The sequence below is a fragment of the Melanerpes formicivorus genome, unplaced genomic scaffold (assembly GCF_026170545.1).
Source record: "Melanerpes formicivorus ecotype bairdi unplaced genomic scaffold, bMelFor1.0.p_v2 SCAF_25, whole genome shotgun sequence".
NCBI lineage: Eukaryota > Metazoa > Chordata > Aves > Piciformes > Picidae > Melanerpes > Melanerpes formicivorus.
In genome coordinates this window covers 597,950-618,533 of record NW_027142377.1, presented here as the reverse complement: position 1 = coordinate 618,533, position 20,584 = coordinate 597,950, and the positions used below count along the sequence as shown (strand labels likewise).

At 53.4% G+C, this 20,584-nt stretch overlaps 1 protein-coding gene across 1 annotated transcript in view; it reads left to right on the top strand.

Moving 5' to 3' along the window:
• The window catches only part of EHBP1 (EH domain binding protein 1), a 155,740-nt gene that overhangs the window by 27,245 nt on the left and 107,911 nt on the right, over positions 1-20,584 (top strand). The window contains exons 3-4 of the mRNA XM_068153007.1: positions 9,559-9,616; positions 20,095-20,190. Coding sequence (XP_068009108.1) covers positions 9,559-9,616; positions 20,095-20,190 — 154 coding nt within the window. The remainder of the gene's footprint in view (positions 1-9,558; positions 9,617-20,094; positions 20,191-20,584) is intronic.

The window sequence follows — 20,584 nt, the reverse complement described above, 5'->3', positions numbered from 1 at the left end:
TGCTGTGTTCAGCTCTGAGCCCTCACTGCAGGAAGGACATTGAGGGGCTGGAGCCTGTCCAGAGAAGGGCCTGGAGCCCCTGGGCTGGAGGAGCTGGGGGTGTTCAGGCTGGAGAAGAGGAGGCTGAGGGAGACCTCATTGCTCTCTGCAGCTACCTGAAGGGAGGTTGGAACAAGGAGGGGGCAGCCTCTGCTCCTTGGTGGCAAGAGACAGGAGCAGAGGCAATGGTTCCAAGCTGCCCCAGGGCAGGCTCAGGATAGATCTCAGGAACTCTTTTCTGCACTGGAAGGGATCTCAGACATTGGAATGGTCTGCCCAGGGCAGTGCTGCAGTCACCATCCCTGAGGGTGTTCCAGCAGCCTGTGGAGCTTTGCGTAGGGACATGGTTTGGTGGTGACCCTGCAGTGCTGGGTGGAGGGTTGGAATGGATGAGCTTGGGAGCTTCTGCCAGCCAGATGCTTTTTCTGTGATTAATCCTCATGTCATTATTTTCATCCTTCAAGGGGTTCATCTGTCTGCCGTTGTGCTGGCTTGCTGCTTCTGTTCTCAGTTGCACTCTTTGCAGCTTGCTTCATGAGAGTAATCTAACATTATGGAATAATTAATGCAGTACAAGTCAAACACAGGAATAAATAAATAAATAAGAAAAAGGCTTAGAAAGGTTAAGGAGAGTTATGGAATGAGCTGGCACTGAGCTGGGAGGCAGTGTGGAGCTGCTGGAGGGCAGGAAGGCTCTGCAGAGGGACCTGCACAGGCTGCATCCATGGGCTGAGGCCAATGGGATGAGATCCAACAAGGCCAAGGGCTGGGTCCTGCACTTGGAGCACAACAACCCCAGGAAGGCTGCAGGCATGGGGCAGAGGGGCTGGAAAGTGCCCAGCAGAGAAAGCCCTGGGGGTGTTGGTGGGCAGCTGGCTGGAGATGAGCCAGGGGGTGCCCAGGTGGGCAAGGAGGCCACCAGCAGCCTGGCCTGGATCAGCAATGGTGTGGGCAGCAGGAGCAGGGCAGGGATTGTCCTCCTGCACTCAGCACTGGGGAGGCCACACCTGCGGTGCTGGGTTCACTCACTCCAGGGAGGACATTGAGGGGCTGGAGAGGGTCCAGAGAAGGGCAAGGAAGCTGGGGAAGGGTCTGGAGAAGAGGGCTGGGGAGGAGCAGCTGAGGGAGCTGGGGGTGTTTAGTGTGGAGAAGAGGAGGCTGAGGGGAGACCTCCTTGCTCTCTGCAGCTCCCTGAGAGGAGGCTGGAGCCAGGTGGGGCTTGGGCTCTTCACCCTCAGACCAAATAATAGGAGTAATGGAAATGGCCTGAAATTGTGCCAGGGAGGTTTAGGTTGGATGTTAGAAGAAACTTCTTGCCTGAAAGGGTTCTCAAAGCCTGGCAGAGGCTGCCCAGGGAGGTGTTTGAATGCCCATCCCTGGAGGTGTTTGAGAGAGGCAGAGCTGTGGTGCTGAGGGCCATGGCTCAGCCCCAGCCTTGGCAGAGTTGGAGACTGGACGTACTGGAGGATCTGGAAGTTGTCTTCTCCAACCCAAAGGCTCTGTTTGTACTCTGTGGTTCCACAGGTTGCAGTTCCTCGCCACAACCAATCCTGGGAGCTGCTTCCTCTCACCAAAAGCTGTCCATCATTGGTCTTCAGTGACCATCACTAAAGTTAGTGGCATGTGCAGTTCTTCCCAGCAGCAGATTCTGAGCAGGAGTCACTCAGAGTCGCTTTTGCCACCAAAAGCTGGGGCAGTAAGTCCTGGGTCAGGTTAGTTTCCTCTGCTGGAACCTTTGCAAAGCTGGAGGCTGCAGCAGCAGATGACTCCATACCTTTTATGTCCTCTCACCAATAATATTTGGAGCATTCTGTAATCAAAACACTGTGCCAGGATTTTCCTGGAATGGTCAAACTGAACCCCAGAAGACCTGGAATCTCGCACAAGCTGCTTCTCACTCGGCATGTGAGGTGAGGAGCAGATGAGATCCTTTTTTCCCTCCCCCTCCCCCAGCCTCTGGAATGTTTTTATTGCTTTATTAAATGATTGTGGTTAGGGCAAAGTCAGGCTCCAGGATTTCATCCTTTTGATTGTATTGTTAGTTTTAATCAGTCATTCCAGACACCAGAATGGTGGCTTCCATCTGCCAGGAAGAGCAGGCATGGCTGTGCAAGGGAACTGCTTTATTTCTCTGGGCTGTAGAGCTGAGTGCAGTCACACAGCAGTGAAGTCTTTCTCTGGGCTGCAGTCTCAGAAGTCATGGAATGCATGGAGTTGGAAGGAACTTCCCATGGTCATCCAGTCCAACCCCCCCTGCTGCCACCAGGGATATCCCCAGCTACACCAGGTTGCTCAGGGCCCCATCAAGCCTGATCTTGAATGTCTTCAGGGATGGGGTCTCCACTACCACCCTGAGCAACCTGTTCCAGTGTTCTGCTGGCCTCATGGTAAAGACTTCTTCCTGATGGCCACTCTGAATCTACCCTGCTCCAGCTTCAAACCATTGCCCCTTGTTCTTGTGCTCTCTTAGGCTGAAAGGCTGCTCTAAAGTCCCCCTGGAGCCTTCTCCTCTCTGGGCTGAGCAGCCCCAGCTCCCTCAACCTGCCCCCATAGGGGAGGCTCTCCAGCCTCAGAAATCATCTTTGTGACCTCCTCTAGACCCACTCCATCAGGTCTTCCTGTGTTGGGGGCCCCAGGGGTGGGACTCAGTACTCCAGGTGAGGTCTGACCAGAGCAGAGTGGCAGAATCAGCTCTCTTAATTTGCTGGCCACAGGTCTTCCCTGCTCCTTTGCAGAGTAAGTGTCACTTGTGAGCAGTAAGTTCAGTCCTCAGCATTGCCTTTCTTCAGGAGCAGCTTCTTGGGAGCAACACAAAAGTGAGTGCATAGCAAAGACAAGGTTCTGATAGGCTGTTGTGACATGAAGGCTCCAGGGAGACCTTGGAGCAGCCTTCCAGTACCTGAATGGAGCTGCAGGAGAGCTGGGGAGGGACTGTTGACAAGGGCTGGGAGGGACAGGGTGAGGGACTTTGAGCTGGGAGAGGAAAGATTGAGACTGGAGATGAGGAAGAATGGAAAAAAAGCTAGAAATGGGTAGATTCAGACTGGATGGTAGGAAGAAGTTCTTCCTCATGAGGGTGGGGAGACGCTGGCACAGGTTGCCCAGGGAGGTGGTGGATGTCCCTTCCCTGGAGGTGTTCGAGGCCAGGCTGGATGAGGCCTTGAGCAATCTGGGCTGGTAGGACATGTCCCTGCCCATGTCAAGGGGGTTGGAACTGGATGATGTTGAAGGGCCTTTCCAACCCAACCCATTGTGTCAATCTAGGACTCCATGGGATTCAGGCTGGGTCCTGCTGCTGGGTGCTGCAGTGCCGCTGGCTTCCTTCATCTCCTGCTCCCTGGGGGCTGCTGCTCCTTTGGCAGTGCTGGGTGCTGGCAGGGGGTGAAATGCTGAGCAGCATTCAGGATTGATTGCAGCACAGGATGAAAGCTTGGTGGCACTGAATGACATGGATTGGAGCAGTTTACTTAGTGTGGAGCTACTGCTTAGCTAAATCCTGGTTCTTCCCCCCCCTCCTACCACATCTCCTCAGTATCAGTGATGCATTGCTCCTTGCCTCAGCCATACTGACTCTGCCTGAGCTGTGTGAGTGAGTGCTGTACTCAAAGGCATGAGGACTGCAGATCCTGCAGCACAGGACATGAACTTCTAAAATCCTGGTTTAGAGCTGCCCATCAGTATTTGTTCAGCCTGCAGCACTGTGGGTCTGGTGTTTGCAGGGAGCTCAGGTCACAAAGTAAATGCACAAAAGCTGCTGAAAGTGAGCTTCAAGCCTGGTCCTTCAGCAGTGATCCTGTTGGCTTTGAATCCTGCTTAATGAGCAGCCCAGAGTCCTGATGCTGAAGCAGGGGAGAAGTCTGAAGCAGGAAATTGGACTTGAATGCTTTAAATGAGCAAACTGCTTGATGGTAGATGTGAGGCTGGGTTGGGGACTAGGAGAAACCTCTTGCCTGAAAGGGTTCTCAAAGCCTGGCAGAGGCTGCCCAGGGAGGTGGTTGAATGCCCACCCTTGGAGGTGATTGAAAGAGGCAGAGCTGTGGTGCTGAGGGCCATGGCTTACCCCAGCCTTGGCAGAGTTAGAGAATGGCTGGGCTGGATAATCAGGAAAAGCTTTTCCAAGCCAAACCATTCTGTAATTGTGTGTGGGTTTTGCTGCTTTCTGGTGCTGAGACCTCAATGGTGACCTTGAATGCAAATATGGTGATGCAAGTAGGAGCTGGGCTCATTCTTCTACAAGTCTGTTGGTGTAAAACATCCATGAACAGATTGTGAAGAGAAGATTGCTCTGGGCTTTGTTCACAAAGCAGCTCCCTGGCTTCTCCCACACAGGCTCCCAAGATGTTAGGGGTTGGAAGGGGCTGCTGGAGATCTTCCACTCCAAGCCCCCTGCCAGAGCAGGACCATAGAATCCAGCACAGGTCACACAGGAACACAGCCAGACAGGGCTGGAAAGGCTCCAGAAAAGGAGACTCCACAACCTCTCTGGGCAGCCTGCTCCAGGGCTCTGGGACCCTCACAGGGAAGAAGTTCCTCCTCATGTTGAGGTGGAGCCTCCTGTGCTGCAGTTTCCATCCATTGCCCCTTGCCCTATCACAAGGTGCAACTCAGCAGAGGATGTCCCTATCTCCTCCCTCTTGACCCCCAGCCCTCAGCTATTGATAGACATTGATCAGATCCCCTCTCAGTCTTAACAGCCCCAGGGCTCTCAGCCTCTCCTCACCAGGCAGTGCTGCAGTCCCTTCAGCAGCCTTTTAGCCTCCCTTGGACTCTCTCCAGCAGATCCCTGTCCTTGTTGGACTGGGGAGCCCAGAACTGGATGCAATATTGCAGGTGAGGTCTCAGCAGGGCAGAGAACTGTTGGCTTTGTGACTCAGTTGAGCTGATGATGAGTTTAGGGGGGGGGAAGGAAACTGATAGATTCATAGAATTGTTTGGGCTGCAGGGACACCTCCCACCAGCCCAGGTTGCTCAGGGCCTTGAACACCTCTGGGTTGGGGACCTTCATATTCTCTTCCAATGCCAGTTTGGTGAATTTTCTCTCTCCATATTGTGAACTCCTTCCTCATTGTGTTTTGGCAAAGTACCTCTGGGTGTGGGTTTGCCTCATACTTGAAGCTGCAGGAAGCAAAGTAAACTCAGCAGCCAGCAGAAAAGAAATGTCCTGGTGAAAAGTGCTCTTCCTGCTGTCCATGGCTTGGGCTTCTCCATCTCTATTGAGGCTCCAGGTGGCTTTTTCATGTTAGTGAAGTTCTTTGTTCTTGGCAGATGGAGGCCTTCCAAACTGGGCAACAGCAGCACAGGGAGAGGATTCTGCTCCTCTGCTCTGCTGTGACCCCACCTGCAGCACTGCCTCCAGTTCTGGGCCCCCCCCCGAGCATCAGAGGGACCTGGAACTGCTGGAGAGGATCCAGAAGAGGCCACAAAGATGATCAGAGGGCTGGAGAACCTCCCCTTAAGTGTTTTTGTGTGCTTAGAAGCAAATTTAGGACTGAATGAGTCAAGGTTAAATGAAATCTCATTGGTGAGCTGGGTTCTGCAGTGAGAATGAGCCAGGCTCAACGTGCAAAGAGAAACCATGCTGGGAAAAACCTGCTCAGGTTGGGCATGGGCTTTATTTACTCTGCTCTGCTGAGACCCCTCCTCCAATCCTGCCTCCAGTTCTGCTGTCCCCAGCACAAGAAGGACACAGAGCTGCTGGAATGAGGCCAGAGGAGGCCACAAAGATGATCCAAGGGCTGGAGCAGCTCTGCTGTGAGCACAGGCTGAGGGAGCTGGGGGTGTTCAGCCTGGAGGGGAGAAGGCTCCAGGGGCACCTCAGAGCTGCCTTGCAATAGCTGAAGGGATCCTGCAGGAAGGCTGCAGAGGGACTTTTGCTGAGGGTGTCTGGAGCCAGGCCAAGGGGGAATGGTTTGAAGCTGAGGCAGAGCAGGGGTAGACTGGAGCTGCGGGAGAAGTTCTTCAGTGTGAGGGTGGTGAGACTCTGGCACAGGCTGCCCAGGGAGGCTGTGGCTGCCTCCTGTCTGGAGGTGTTGAAGGCCAGGCTGGATGAGCCGTGGGCAACCTGGGCTAGCTGAGAGGTGTCCCTGTCCATGGCAAGGGGTTGGAGTAGATGAGCTCTGAGGTCTCTTCCAACCATGCAGTGATGCTGTGATTGGTTTGCTTTGGGGAAACTGCTTGGGAGTGGCTTTTATGCTGGTGGTACAAACAGCTCCCATCTGAGGCAGTGAGGGCTGTGCCTGCTTGGGGGACTCTAACACACCCAACACAGCGTGTGCAAGGAGCCCTTTAAGTCAAACAGGGTGACCTCAGTCCCAAGGAAGATTTTGCAGGAGAAGACCTCATGTTTAGGTCACCTAACTGAGCCCTTAGAGTGGATTTAGACAGATTGAAGCACAGGAGGCCATTTCACTTTCAGTTTGTCTCACTCTAGAAATTAAGGGCCACATTAAAGGAGTCAGGCACAATAAAGAGGTGCCAATCAAAGCTTGTGTCCTTATTTCACAGAACTCTTTGGGCTGGAAAGCCCTGTAAGCTCATCCAGTCCAACTGTGAAGCCCCCACCACCGTGGCCACTAAGCCATGTGCCCAAGTGCCATGGCCACACGCTTCTTGAACACCTCCAGGGACAGTGACTCTACCACCTCCCTGGGCAGCCTGTTCCAATCCCTGACCACTCTTGGATCAAAGAAAGGTTTTCTAATCTCCAACCTGAACCTCCTCTGGCACAATTTCAGGCCATTTCCTCTCCTTCTATCAACCTGATACTAGGGAGAAGAGACCAACCCCCTCCTGGCTCCAGCCTCCTTTCTTGGAACTTAGAGGGCAATGAGGTCTTCCTTCAGCCTCCATCATCTCCACACTAAACACCCCCAGGTGTCTCAGCTGCTTCTTGTAACTTCCTTTGCCAGGACCTCTGCTTTTCAGGAGAGCTTCAGTCCTGGAGGGGTTTCAGTGTAAGTCAGTGGGTGATGTATTAGTCGTGTTGCAGCCTGCAGAGCTGCTGAGCAGCTCAGTGGGAAGGGATACAAAATGGGAAGGCTTTCATGCCCTGGCCAGCATTCCAGTGCTTAAAAGCTCTCTGAAACCAGTTGGAAGTTAGTTGTGCAGTGCTGAATCCCTGGGGTAGCAGTGGGAGCACTGCTTGCTTAGCTCAGCATGCCTGGGGGGGGGGTTTTTTGGGGCATCGTTTGTGAATCATTTCAGCACGTTGTATCTGTGCTTTCTCTCTGCACCATCCATTGCTGTGACCTCCCTTTGTGCATGGATTTGCAGCCAGGCTTGTGGATGGAAAACAAAGGCAGAATGCAGGGCCCAGGAGTCTATGGAAGAGGGCTCATGGGGCTGGAAGTGGGATCAGAAGCATGGTGATATGATGGGAAGTGTTTCATGGGCCAAAAAACCAGAGCCTGAAAAGTTAGGTCAGTGTCAGAAATCACTGAGAGACAGCTGTAAAACTTGTAGGGTTAGAGTAGGACAAGTAAGAGGCCTGCTGGAGTGTGTCCAGAGGAGCCCATGAAGATGGTGAGAGGGCTGGAGAGTCTCTGCTATGGGTCAGGCTGGGAGAGTTGGGGCTGTTCAGCCTGGAGAAGAGAAAGCTCCAGGGACACCTCAGAGCAGCCTTCCAGTACCTGAAGGGCCTCCAGGAGAGCTGGGGAGGGACATCTGACAAGGGCTGGGAGGGACAGGATGAGGAACAATGGCTTTGAGCTGGGAGGAGAGATTGAGACTGGAGATGAGGAAGAAACTCTTGAGAGTGAGGGTGGGGAGACACTGGCACAGGTTGCCCAAGGAGGCTGTGGCTGCCTCCTCCCTGGGGGTGTTGAAGGCCAGGCTGGATGAGGCCTTGAGCAAGCTGGGCTGGTGGGAGGTGTCCCTGCCCATGGCAGGGGGTTGCAATTGGATGATCTTGAAGGTCCCTTCCAGGTGATTCTCTGGAATCCAGGCCTGGTGGGGTCTGTGTGTGTGATGCAGACATGGGTCCCACTGGGGAACTCCACTGAAGGGCCAGCTGTCCTACAGCTGTGTGACAGTGGAATGCTTTAAAAGGAAAGGAAAGATTTAGGCTGAAGGGTAAGGTCAGTTCCCAGCCTGGGGCAGGTGGATGCTGCTGTCACAGGAGAAGGCTCTTATGTCCTACTGCTCATCCCTGAGGCTTTTAATTGTGGAAGGACTGAGGTCTGTCAGCCTTGACACTGGCTTCATGCTTGTTACAGGTTGATGCCTAGGTGTCCTGCCATAGAGATGAAAGTCCTCCAAAGATAGAGAGTGCCAGGGGCTGGGCAGTGCACCAGCTCAGGCTGCTTTTGTCTGTGTGCATGTATCTCCCTTTGCCTTTGTGCCTTTTGTAGTTGATTTACTTTTGGAAACAGCATTTCTATGTAACCCTCAGTTCTGTGTGAGTCTCTCTTTACTCCATTGGGGGTAGATTCATTCTGTCCACAGGCCAGAGCTGTTTCAGCTCCAACCATGACAGTGCTGCTTAGCTTTGCAGAATGACTGGGTTGTGTCTCCACAGAGCCTCTTCTGGACTCCACTTTTTGAGGCACCTGGCATAGCCATGGGTCACTCCTTAGGGAGACCTGGCAGAGGCTGCCCAGGGAGGTGGCTGAATGCCACCCCTGCAGGTGTTTGGGAGAGGCAGAGCCGTGGTGCTGAGGGCCATGGTTCAGCCCCAGCCTTGGCAGAGTTAGAGAATGGTTGGGCTGGGTGATCTCAGAGGGCTTTTCCAGCCCAAATGATTCTGAGTTTCAGGGTGTGTGCCTTTCTGAGTAAAAGCAGAAGTGTTGGCTGATCTGCCTGTGAGGATTCCAAGGAGATGGTGACAAGTGATACCAGACTCAATTCTCTTGTTGCTTGAGGTGTTCAAGTAGCAAACCAATTCTTTGGGGGCTGAAGAAGCCAAGGTGCCTGTTTGCCTTGGTTCCTTTCAATGCCTGCTCAATAGGTGTGCCTAGAAGCTCAAACCAGAGGTTGCATTGATGGTGATTTTTGGGACCAGCTTCTTCACACAGTCAGAGAATCACAGAATGGGAGGGTTGGGAAGGGACCTCCAGAGATCATCCAGTCCAAGTCCCCTGCCAGAGCAGGGTCATCCAGGCCAGGTCACACAGGAACACATCCAGGTGGGGTTGGAAAGTCACCAGAGAAGGAGACTCCACAACCTGTTTGGGGTTCCCTGCTCCAGGCCTCCAGCACCCTCAGTGTGCCAAAGTTTTCTTTCAACCTATGTATCTTTAAGGAGGCTGGACCCTGTACTCTCTCCCATGGGTGAATTCCTGCTCAGGTGTGCTGCTGCCTCTGGGGGCATGCTCAGGGACAAGGAGAGCAGGATGAGAACAATAACCTGAGTGTAGGGGTTGGAGGCCAGCCCTCATCTTTCCTGGGTGATGGCTGATGCTGGCAGTGGGGTTCAGCTGAGCTGTCTTTAGGAGCTAATGTACCCACTGAGGATGTGCTTAGCTCTGGCTGTTTCCATACTGATCTTGGTGACATTCAGTTGTTTCTCCTTCTCTTCAACAGGCAGCCAGATAAACTGGTGGTGGTTTGGACCAGAAGAAGCCGAAGAAAATCCTCTAAGGTTGGTTGGTTGCTTACTAAATCCTAAGATGAGTGAAAAGCAAGGGCTTGGTTTCTTGAGCCAGGGAAAGGAGAAGCTGCTTCAGCTGCTTTCCCTTGGAATTCAGTTTGTCTGTAAAGAGCAGAAGAAGCTGCTGTGGATGCTGGTTGATGGAAACACGTTGCTTGGATTTCAGCTTGGCTTATGTGTTTAGCAGAACTGTAGCACCAGCAGTTCAATTGCTGGTATTAATTACTCGGCCTAATCACAGTATCACAGTATAGCCAAGGTTGGAAGAGACCTCAAGGATCATCCAGTCCAACCTGGCACCACAGACCTCATGACTAGACCATGGCACCAAGTGCCACATCCAATCCCCTCTTGAACACCTCCAGGGATGGGGACTCCACCACCTCCCTGGGCAGCACATTCCAATGACTCTGTTGGTGAAGAACTTTCTCCTCACCTCGAGCCTAAACTTCCCCTGGCACAGCTTGAGACTGTGTCCTCTTGTTCTGGTGCTGGTTGCCTGGGAGAAGAGACCAACCCCTTCCTGGCTACAACCTCCCTTCAGGTAGTTGTAGAGAGCAATGAGGTCACCCCTGAGCCTCCTCTTCTCCAGGCTAAACAATCCCAGCTCCCTCAGCCTCTCCTCACAGGGCTGTGCTCAAGGCCTCTCCCCAGCCTTGTTGCCCTTCTCTGGACACATTCAAGTGTCTCAATGTCCTTCTTAAGCTGAGGGGCCCAGAACTGGACACAGGACTCAAGGTGTGGCCTAACCAACACAGAGTACAGGACCACAATGACTTCCCTGCTCCTGCTGGCCACACTATTCCTAATGCAGGCCAGGATGCCATTGGCCTTCTTGGCCACCTGGGCACACTGTTGGCTCATGTTTAGGCAGCTGTCAATCAGCACACCCAGGTCCCTCTCTGTTTGGGAGCTCTCAGCCACTCTGACCCCAGCCTGTAGCTCTGCATGGGGTTGTTGTGGCCAAAGTGCAGCACCTGGCACTTGGACTTGTTGAATGCCATCCCATTGGACTCCACCCATCTGTCCAGTCAGTCGAGGTCCCTCTGCAGAGCCCTTGTGCCCTCTAACTGACCAACATCCGCCCCTAACTTGGTGTCATCTGCAAACTTGCTGATGACTGACTCAATCAGTCATCAGGGAGGGAGGAGAAGCTGCTTCACTGCTAGAGGTGTATTAAATGCAATGAAAACAGTGTAAAGAACCTGACATACCTGCAACAGGAGGAAAAGCCTGGATCAGAGGCTGGAAACTGCTCTCTGCCTGGGGAGGTGGTGGAGTCACCATCCCTGGAAGTGTTTAAGAAGAGCCTGGATGAGGCACTCGGTGCCATGGGTTAGTTGATTAGATGGTGTTGGGTGAGAGGTTGGGCTTGATGATCTCAAAGGTCTTTTCCAACCTGGTGAGCTCTGTGATATCCAGCAGAATCCAAGCAGGCTCTTTCAGCCCAGAAGTGTCTTTGAACTGAAATCTGGCACTGTGGGGAAGCCTGGGACTGGGTGGTTTATGGCTAAGGAAAGGGAAGCTCTGAGTGAAGTCTGCCCAGGATTTGGCTGCTCACAGCTTGTCTCACGTGGGGCTGGGGTTTATTTGATGTGTTAAGAGTTTGCACTCTCTTGGGTGAGCTTTGCCCTACTTCCCTTCCTGCAGTAAGAAACCCAAAGGCCTTGTGAGCTGAGTGGCTTGCTCTGAGGTGGGGCTCAGTCGGTACAGGCTGCTGCGCTGGGCTGCTCCGAGAGGAAGATGCAGTCAGACTCTGTGGAGCCTCCCTTGGCTCTGGGCTGAAGGCAAGGCCAGGCAGTCTGCATGTGTTGCTTGGTGTCCATGAAAGAGGATGCTTTAAAGAACCCCACAGCACTCTCTGAGACAGAAAGCAATGGCAGGTGTTTCTGAAGCTCCTGAGGGCCTGATGTGCCAATGTCTGGGGTGATCTTGTGTCACTGTCTGGGGTGATCTTGTGTCACTGACCAGCCAGTGAAGGCTTTGGTGGATCCCAGCAGGCAGGTGTTGGTGCCCAGGGAGCTGGGGACCCTGTTTGATGCATCCAGCAGGCCAGCTAAGAAAAACACTTCTCCTGTTGCAGGATTTATTTGGTTGCCCCATGTCCTCTGCTGTGGGGCTGTTCCCCTGCTGCCTAAAAGCTTGCAGAGGACAGCACAGGTTGGTTGGGGAAAAGCTGAGAGACCTGGGGCTTTTTAGCCTGGAGAAGAGTGAGGGGGAAGCCTTCTCAATGCTTATCAACACTCTAAGGGTGGGTGTCAGGAGCCAGGCTTTGTTCAGTGGTGCCCAGTGACAGGGGAGGAGGTAATGGGCACAAACCTGAATGTAAGAAGCTCCATCTAAACATGAGGAGGTGCTTCTTTGCTCTGGGGGTGGCAGGACACTGGGACAGGCTGCCCAAGGAGGTGGTGGAGTCTCCATCTCTGGAGGCATTCCAAACCTGCCTGGTCACTGTCCTGTGCACCCTGCTCTGGATGACCCTGCTCTGGCCTGGGGGTAGGAATGGCTGATCTCCAGAGGTCCTTTCCCAACCCCTAACATTCTGTGATTCCTGTGCAGCCACTGGGTAGGTTTGAAGGGGGCAGGAGCCTGTGCTGGTGTCTTCCCTTCCAGGAGCATCTCCTCTCTCTGAGACAATTCAGCCATGCTTGCTGATGCCCTCTCCCCACAACTTTTGCCTCTTACTCTCAGTAGGGTTTTTGGCAAGTGGTCTTGTCCAGTGGGGAAGTTTTGGAACTCAGCCTTTTAATAACCCTTTGGTTAAACAGAGGTGATCTGAGCTCCTTGGTTTGATGCAGGCATGCAGCTCACAGCCACACATCCAAGAACAATGGAGAAAGGAGCCCCACAGGAGAGGTATCCTGAAGAACTTAGATGTGACACAGGGATTTCTGCCCTACTCAGGAGAGACTCTGGGGTGGGTTTTTTAATGTTCCTCCTCTTTATGTGGCTTTCTGGCTTGTCATGCAGGTTGGATGAGGCCTTGAGCAAGCTGGTCCAGTGGCAGGGGGGCTTGGAAGTGGGTGATCTTTAAGGTCCCTTCCAAGCCAATTGGATTCTGTGAGTGTGTGATGCTCTGGGCTCTCATGGCAACGTTTCACTGAGAGCAGAGAGCTTGGCAACACCAGCACAGCCTTTTGGGATGGAGGCTTTTGTCAGGCTGGGCTATAAAGGACTGGGATGTGTCTTCTCTCTTCATCACCAGGCAGCAGAAGCAGCTCTTGGATAAACTGAGACTCAGCAAAGTCTTTTGCTAGCTAAATGCCTGCTGAGATCCCACAGAGGTATGTGGAAAGCAGCTGTGGGGCCCTGAGGCCTGGGCAGAGGAAGGAGTTAATTCGAAAGCTGAGGCAGTGGCTGTGATTGGGTCCAAGGCTGGAGATCAATAAATGTTCTGGATCCCTTAGTCATCACACCAGTGCAATACTTTATTGAACATATTTCTTGCATCTAATTGCTTTCTTGGAAGCCAGTCAAATGACTGTTTCCTCTTTGATGTTATTTCTGGTGGCCGCTGGGCTCCGGGAGTACAAAGCATCAATAACTGGCCATGGTTTTCAGCTTCATCAGTAACTGGCCATGGTTTACAGCCTCTTGGAGAAGGAGGGGGTCTTAACATGCTTCTTCAGAGGTTAGGATTTCTGTTCTGAGCTTTCCAGCTGGTTACAGATAACCAAGGATATCCTCATGTCAGTTCACAAGCTCACAGAGTAGTTGATGTTGGAAGAGACCTCTGGAGGTCCCAGCTTGAAAGGGACCCCAGGGATCATCTGGTCCAACCTTTCCAGGTAATAGCACAGTTGAAATGAGATGGACCAGCACCTTGTCAGGCTGAGTATGACAACTGTCCACCTGCTCCAACCCTTTTGCTTAAGCAGGGCCACCTTAGGGTGACTGCCTAGCACTGTGTCCAGACAGCTTTTCAGTACCTCCAAGGTGGGAGACTCCACAGCCTTTCAGGACAACTTGTGGCAGTGCCTGGTCACTTCCACAATGAAAAAGTGATTCCTGATGTTGAGAAGAAACCTCCTGCCTCACTCTGTGTGCACTGCCTCTGGCTCTGTCACTGGGTAGCACTGACAAGGGCCTGGCTGCCTGCTCTGCACCTTCCCTTTGGGCATTGCTGTGCATCTGTAAGATCTAAGCCTGGGCTCCCTCAGCTTTTCCTCCTGTGGCAGATGACCAGCCCCTTAAACATCTTCATGCCTGCCTTGGGTTTATGGGGAGCAAGGCAGCCTCTCTAACTCTTCTCAAAGTAGTTAAATCAAAACTCCCCACTGGATTGGGTAGAAATACAGACTCTTACTGGAAGTCCCAATGGAAGTGCTGTTCAGAACTAACACTGCAGTGCAAAGCACATCAAATACACAAAAAAATCCATAGTCTGGGCTTAATACAGAAGCCCATTAAGCCAAAGCTCTCCCCAGCCTCCACCAAACCAGGCCCAAATCCCAGGCCCAAATGCACCCCCCCCCAATACTGCCCTGCTACTGCTCCTCCCTTCCCCACCCCCCCAGCCTGAAATGATGCAGCTTAAAATTAGCTTGGCCCAGGCTGCTGGCAGGCTGCTCAAGGCCAGAACCCTCCTTAACCTTAAAGATCATCCAGTTCCACCCCCAGGGCTGTTCAGCAACAGAACTCTTGGAGCTGCTGGGTTGGGCTGCAAGTGTAAGCAGTCAACATAAGGATGAGTCCCTCTGATGGTTGCTGTGGCTGCCACTTGTGAGAGGGTGGGATGATGCCCTGGGGGTGTACCACAAGAGGCCTACTGAGCTCATGGAATCTTCTGGAGCCACAGAATGGTTTGGGTTGGAAGGAACCTTAAGGATCATCCAGTTCCAACCCCAGGGCTGTTCAGCAACAGAACTCTTGGAGCTGCTGGCTTGGGCTGCAAGTGTAAGCAGTCAACATGAGGATGAGTCCCTCTGATGGTTGCTGTGGACCATGGGAGGCATCTGACAGAACCTTTCCCAAGGTGGCTGCACATCATTTGCCTGCAGTACTGCTGCCTGGGCAGCAGGCAGTGGTAAAGGAGAACATGAGCAAAAATGCTTCATGGATAGCCAGGTTGGAGGGGGTCTAGGATTTGAGCAGAAGGCACTGACTCACTCTTCAGTGGCCCAATGCTGCCTTGAGGAGCTCCATTTTGCCCTGTCCTCATCCACACAGCTCCCAGCTGAGGCTAGATGGAGCATTAAAGCTAGGGTGTGATGGACCTTTCCATTCTGGGGGGGGCTGGGGCCAGAACCTGCAGGAGTCCTGAGCAGCCATCATTACAGTTGAGGTGAAACAAGTCTGCTCCGGAAGTCAGAACAACAGCAGAATCACCAACTGGTGGAGGTGGAAGGGACCTCCAGGGATCATCCAGTCCAACCAGGGCAGGGCACACAGGACCACATCCAGGTGGGTTTTGAAAGTCTCCAGAGAAGGAGACTCCACAACCTCTCTAGGCAGCCTGCCCCAGGGCTCCAGCACCCTCACAACAAAGAAGTTTCTCCTCAGGTTCAAGTGAAACCTCCTGGGCTCCAGTCTGTGCCTGTTTCCCCTTGTCCCATCACTGGGAAGAGCTCAGCCTCATCCTCTCAGCTTCCACCCTTTAGATGTTTATAAACAACCCTTGCTGCCTGTGAAGTGAGGTCATGGCTGACTGAAGCTGACCACAGCAGTTGGTGGACCCTGGCTGGCCTTGCGCTGCTCATACCTTGGGGGACCATCATCCTCTTCTTTCTGATGAACCCACAGAGGTCAGTCCCACACTGCAGTGATGAATGTCCCAGGAAGGGATGAGTAAAATGTCTGAGGATTCACTTGGTTTGGGGTTGGTTTGTTTAAATAAGCAGCCAGGCAGATGAGGCAAGAAACTTCCTGAGGAGAGGGGGGAAGAGGCTCTTCATTTGTTGTGCTCAGTGAATAAGCAAGGCTTGGGAGAAGAAATATCCTGGATCATGGTGGTAGAAGAAAGTTCTTGACTGAAAGGGTTCTCAAAGCCTGGCAGAGGAGGTGGTTGAATGCCCATCCCTGGAGGTGTTTGCAAGAGGCAGAGATGTGGTGCTGAGGGCCATGGCTCAGCCCCAGCCTTGGCAGACTGGTTGGACTGGATGATCTCGAAGGGCTTTTCCAGCCCAAGCAGCTCTGTGATGGTGTGTAAGGAGGAGGCTGTGGCTGTGCCTGTGTGAGAGCAAGGCTGAGGAGGCAGCACAGGCTGGGGGCTCTGTGCCTGGGGCAGCTGAGGCTGTGCTCTCTGGGGCTGTGTCAGCAGGCCCAGGTGGGTGCCCACAGCGTGTGTGGGGAAATGCAGACCTGTGGCAACCTGCTGGTGTCCGTGGCTGCTCTGGCAGGAGTCTGGCAGCAGTGGGCTGAGCAGAGGCTGCCTGGCATTGCCAGGGCTTTGAACTTTCTGCTGTGGCACGTGCTGGGGTTTCTGGGCTTTGTCCCAGAGCTTTGCTCTTCAGCTGGAAGACCAAGCACAGTGATCTCAAAATGATTGTGGGGATGCAAGCTGTAGTCTGCAGCAGCCTTTAATTTGTCCCCTCCCTTTGTGACCCTGAGCCATGGGACAGCTGAGGTTTCCTTTGGTGTATCACAGTATAACTAAGGTTGGAAGAGACCTCAAGAATCATTAAGTCCAACCTGTCACCACAGACCCATGACTAGACCATGGCACCAAGTGCCACATCCAGTCCCCTCTTGAACACCTCCAGGGATGGGGACATCAGCAGAGGGATGGTGACTACAGTGTGGGGGTATCAGCAGTTTTCCCCAGTCTATTCCTTTGCCAGCAGGTCTGTTAGCAGCTGGACTGCACTGACCTCTGGCTGTCCCCAGATGAGGTCTGGCTTGGGTGGGACCCAGCACAAGCCATGCTGCTGCCATGGAGGCACTGGAGCAGGGATCCTCCTCCTGGCTGCTCCTCTCTCAGTTCTTGCTGTCTGTGTCCTGCCTGGATGCCACTGAAGGATAGGGATTGTCCTCACAAGCTGAGCAGCCCTAAGCCCCAGTGCAGCCAGCTGAGCTCCTGCACAGCTTGTCACAGAGACAAAGAGCAGAGCTGCTCTGCTTTTGGGCACTGGGAACATGTTTCATCAAGGACAGAAAAGCAGCTGCAGGTAAGGGACAGTGGCAGGTCTGTGTCTGGCTTGCTTTCCAAACCAGTGCTGAGGGCTTGGCTCCAGGGACATGGTTTTCATCCAGCATTCCAGAGTGTGCCACAGTTTGCAGCAGCCTTTAAATATTGTGGTCAGCTCCAGGGTCCTGCAGCAAAGTACCTGGCAGTTGTCTTGCACAACAGAGGCAGGATGAGGTGAGGTGGTGGTGAAGAAGGAAGAGAGAAAGCCAGGCTGACCTCAGTGCCAGGGAAGGTGCTGGAGCAGGTCACCCTCAGTGCTGTCCTGCAGCATAGACAGGGCACCAAGGTGGCCAGGCCCAGCCAGCAGGAGCTCATGAGGGGCAGGTCCTGCTGGGTGAACCTCATCTCCTCCTGCAGGGAGGTGGCTTGGGAGTGGATGAGGGCTAGGCTGTGGGGGCTGTGTGTCTGGGCTGCAGTAAAGCCTCTGACAGCATTTCCCACAGCATCCTCCTGCAGAACCTGGCTGCTTGTGGCTTGGCTGGGGGCAGGCTTCCCTGGGCAGGGCCCAGAGAGTGCTGGGGAATGGAGTGAGCTCCAGGTGGGGGCTGCTCACCACTGGCACTCCCCAGGGCTCAGTTCTCTTGAACATCTTTATCCATCATCTGTTTGAGGGGATTCAGGCACCCTCAGGGAGTTTGCAGAAGGCGCTGAGCTGGGAGGGAGTGGGGAGCTGCTGGAGGGTGGGAAGTTGACCTTGCACTGCAAGGGAGCATTTCTGCTCCTCTTTCCAGGCCATGGCTCTTGTCCCTCACACTCAGGAGAGCAGCAAGGGGAGGGCAGTGGGTGAGGCACCTGCTCCTGGTGGTTACTTCTGCTGAGCTGCTTCTCCTGCCTTGGCTTCAGAGGAGAGGGCAGAATGCCAGTGAAGACTAGTAGGAGATAAGGAAACAGGGGCTAGAAGGCACAACCCCATGGGGAATGGAGTGAGAGGTGAGGGTTAGGGTGCAAACCCAATGCAGAGGTGCAGCACCTGGCCTCCCCTGGGCCCTGCCAGCAGTGCCCTGCCTGGAAGTGTAGGCAGCTCTGCTCTGAGGAGGTGGCCTGATCCAGCTCACGTGGCAAAGTCAAGCCTTATGGTTTTGGAGCTGAAAAGGCCAGATGGCATTTCAGGACAGGGCAGCAGAGAGGTCCCTGCCATCAGAAATGCTGTGTTAGGATGATCCTCTCCATCTGCATTGAAACTGCCACTGATCTTAGCCCTTCCTCTTAGAATCAAGGGAGGGCATTCTGCCCCTTGACTCTGCTCAGACCCCACCTCCAATCCTGCCTCCAGGTCTGGTGTCCCCAGCAGAAGAAGGACACAGAGCTGCTGGAGTGAGGCCAGAGGAGGCCACAAAGATGAGCCAAGGGCTGGAGCAGCTCTGCTGTGAGCACAGGCTGAGGGAGCTGGGGGTGTTCAGCCTGGAGGGGAGAAGGCTCCAGGGGGACCTCAGAGCTGCCTTGCAATAGCTGAAGGGATCCTGCAGGAAGGCTGCAGAGGGACTTTTGCTGAGGGTGTCTGGAGACAGGCCAAGGGGGAATGGTTTGAAGCTGAGGCAGAGCAGGGTCAGAGTGGAGCTGAGAGAAAAGTTCTTCAGTAGGAGGCTGGGGAGACTCTGGCACAGGCTGCCCAGGGAGGCTGTGGCTGCCTCCTCCCTGAGGGTGTTGAAGGTCAGGTTGGATAAGGCCATGAGCAGCCTGGGCTGGTTGAGAGGTATCCCTGCCCATGGCAAGGGTTGGAGTAGATGAGCTCTGAGGTCCCTTCCAACCTGAGTTGTTCTAGGATTCTGTGCTTAAGGTTGGAAAAGCCCTCTGAGATCATCCAGTCCAACCACCAACCCAACACCACCATGGCCACCAAACCATGACCCCAAGTGCCATGGCCACACATTTCTTGAACACTTCCAGGCATGGGGACTCCCCCACCTCCCTGGGCAGCCTGTTCCAATCCCTGACCACTCTGGCATCAAAGACATTGCTCCTCAAATCCAAGCCTCCCTTTCCCCTTCCCACAGCCCAGAGGTGGTTGTGATTTTCTCTTTCTCTCTCTGTGTCAGGCTGTGTGTTGTGTTTATTTGTCAAAGCCAGAGGAGGATTTAGCAGCTGTCCAGCTGATCACAGCACAGCTTTGCTCTCAAAGCTCATTAGCTGGGGTTGTCTCCTGGTTGGTACTTGCAGTGCTGTGCCTGTCACAGTGACAGGAAACCATCTCTGGCCCTCTGTGTGTCCATTGTGGCTGCTGGGGGGAGGCAGTGCTGATAAAGAGCTTTGCCTGCCCCGTGCATACTGTTCTTCTGGTTTGGTGTAGAAGTGGAACAAGCACCCCTCAGCTGAGCAGGCCATCACTGTTTGGGGGTCAGACTTGGCAGGCTTGACAACATTGTCAGTGTTGGCCAAAGCCAGGGGGAAAGCTCTGGTTCCAGCCATGTCATGAGCTCCCAGTGCTTTGCTGGGAATTGCTGTCTGGAGAGAGGACAGAGGTGTCCTTATGGGGGAGGAGTTGATTTCTCTTGCAGCATCATAGAATAGGAATGGAATAGAATAGGAATGGAATGGAATAGAATAGAATAGGAATGGAATGGAATAGAATAGAATAGGAATGGAATGGAATGGAATAGAATAGGAATGGAATGGAATAGAATAGGAATGGAATGGAATAGAATAGGAAGGGAGTGGAATAGAATGGGAATGGAATGGAATGGAATAGAATAGGAAGGGAATGGAATAGAATAGGAATAGGAATGGAATAGGAATAGAATAGAATAGGAATAGAATTAACCAAGTTGGAAAATACCTTTGAGATTGAGTCCAACTCATCACCCAACACTATCTAATCAACTAAACCATGGCACCAACCTCCCTGAGAGGAGGTTGGAGCCAGGTGGGGGTTGGTCTCTGCTCCCTAGGAACAAGTGATAGGAGGAGAGAAAATGGCTTCAAATTGCCCCAGGGGAGATTTAGGTTGGAGATCATAAGAACAGGTTGCCCAGGGAGGCTGTGGCTGCCTCCTCCCTGGGGATGTTGAAGGCCAGGCTGGATGAGGCCTTGAGCAAGCTGGGCTGGTGGGAGGTGTCCCTGCCCATGGCAGGGGGCTGGAACTGCATGATCTTCAAGGTCCCTCCCAACCCAACCCATTCTATGGATCTAGGAAGAGCTTTAGCTCAGTGAGCAAAAAGCCCAGCTGGTGGTCTGAGCTCCCTTAGTGTCCTCCGCAGTGGTGTTCCTCACCCCACTGAGCAGAGCCATGGGTCGAAGAGCCCAGCCTTCGTGGAGCTGATGACATGTCACTTTCCTCCTGCATGCCCTGGCTGGCCTGGAGTCCAGCACAGTCATTCTAAGCCAATTGCCTCTTTTCTTCCTTTAGGCTCACAGCTGGCAGCCTGGAATCAAGAACCCATACCGTGGGGTGGTGGTGTGGCCTGTTCCTGAGAACGTGGAGATCACCGTGACGCTCTTCAAGGTAGGCTGTGCTGCTTGTCAGTGTTGGGCATCATCCTCCCTGTTTCACACACAGCACCTCAAAATCCTTCCAGTTGCAACCATCAGAGTAGCATCACAAAGCCTAATCTTGCACCTTGAGGTGGAATGGAATGGAATGGAATAGAATAGAATTAACCAGGTTGGAAAAGACCTTTGAGATCATCAAGTCCAACCTATCATCCAACACCATCTAATCAACTAACCCATGGCACCAAGCACCCCATCAAGTATCCTCCTGAGCACCTCCAGGGATGGGGACTCCACCACCTCCCTGGGCAGCACATTCCCATGGCCAATCTCTCTTTCTATGAAGAACTTCTTCCTAACCTCCAGCCTAAACCTCCCCTGGCACAGCTTGAGACTGTGTCCTCTTG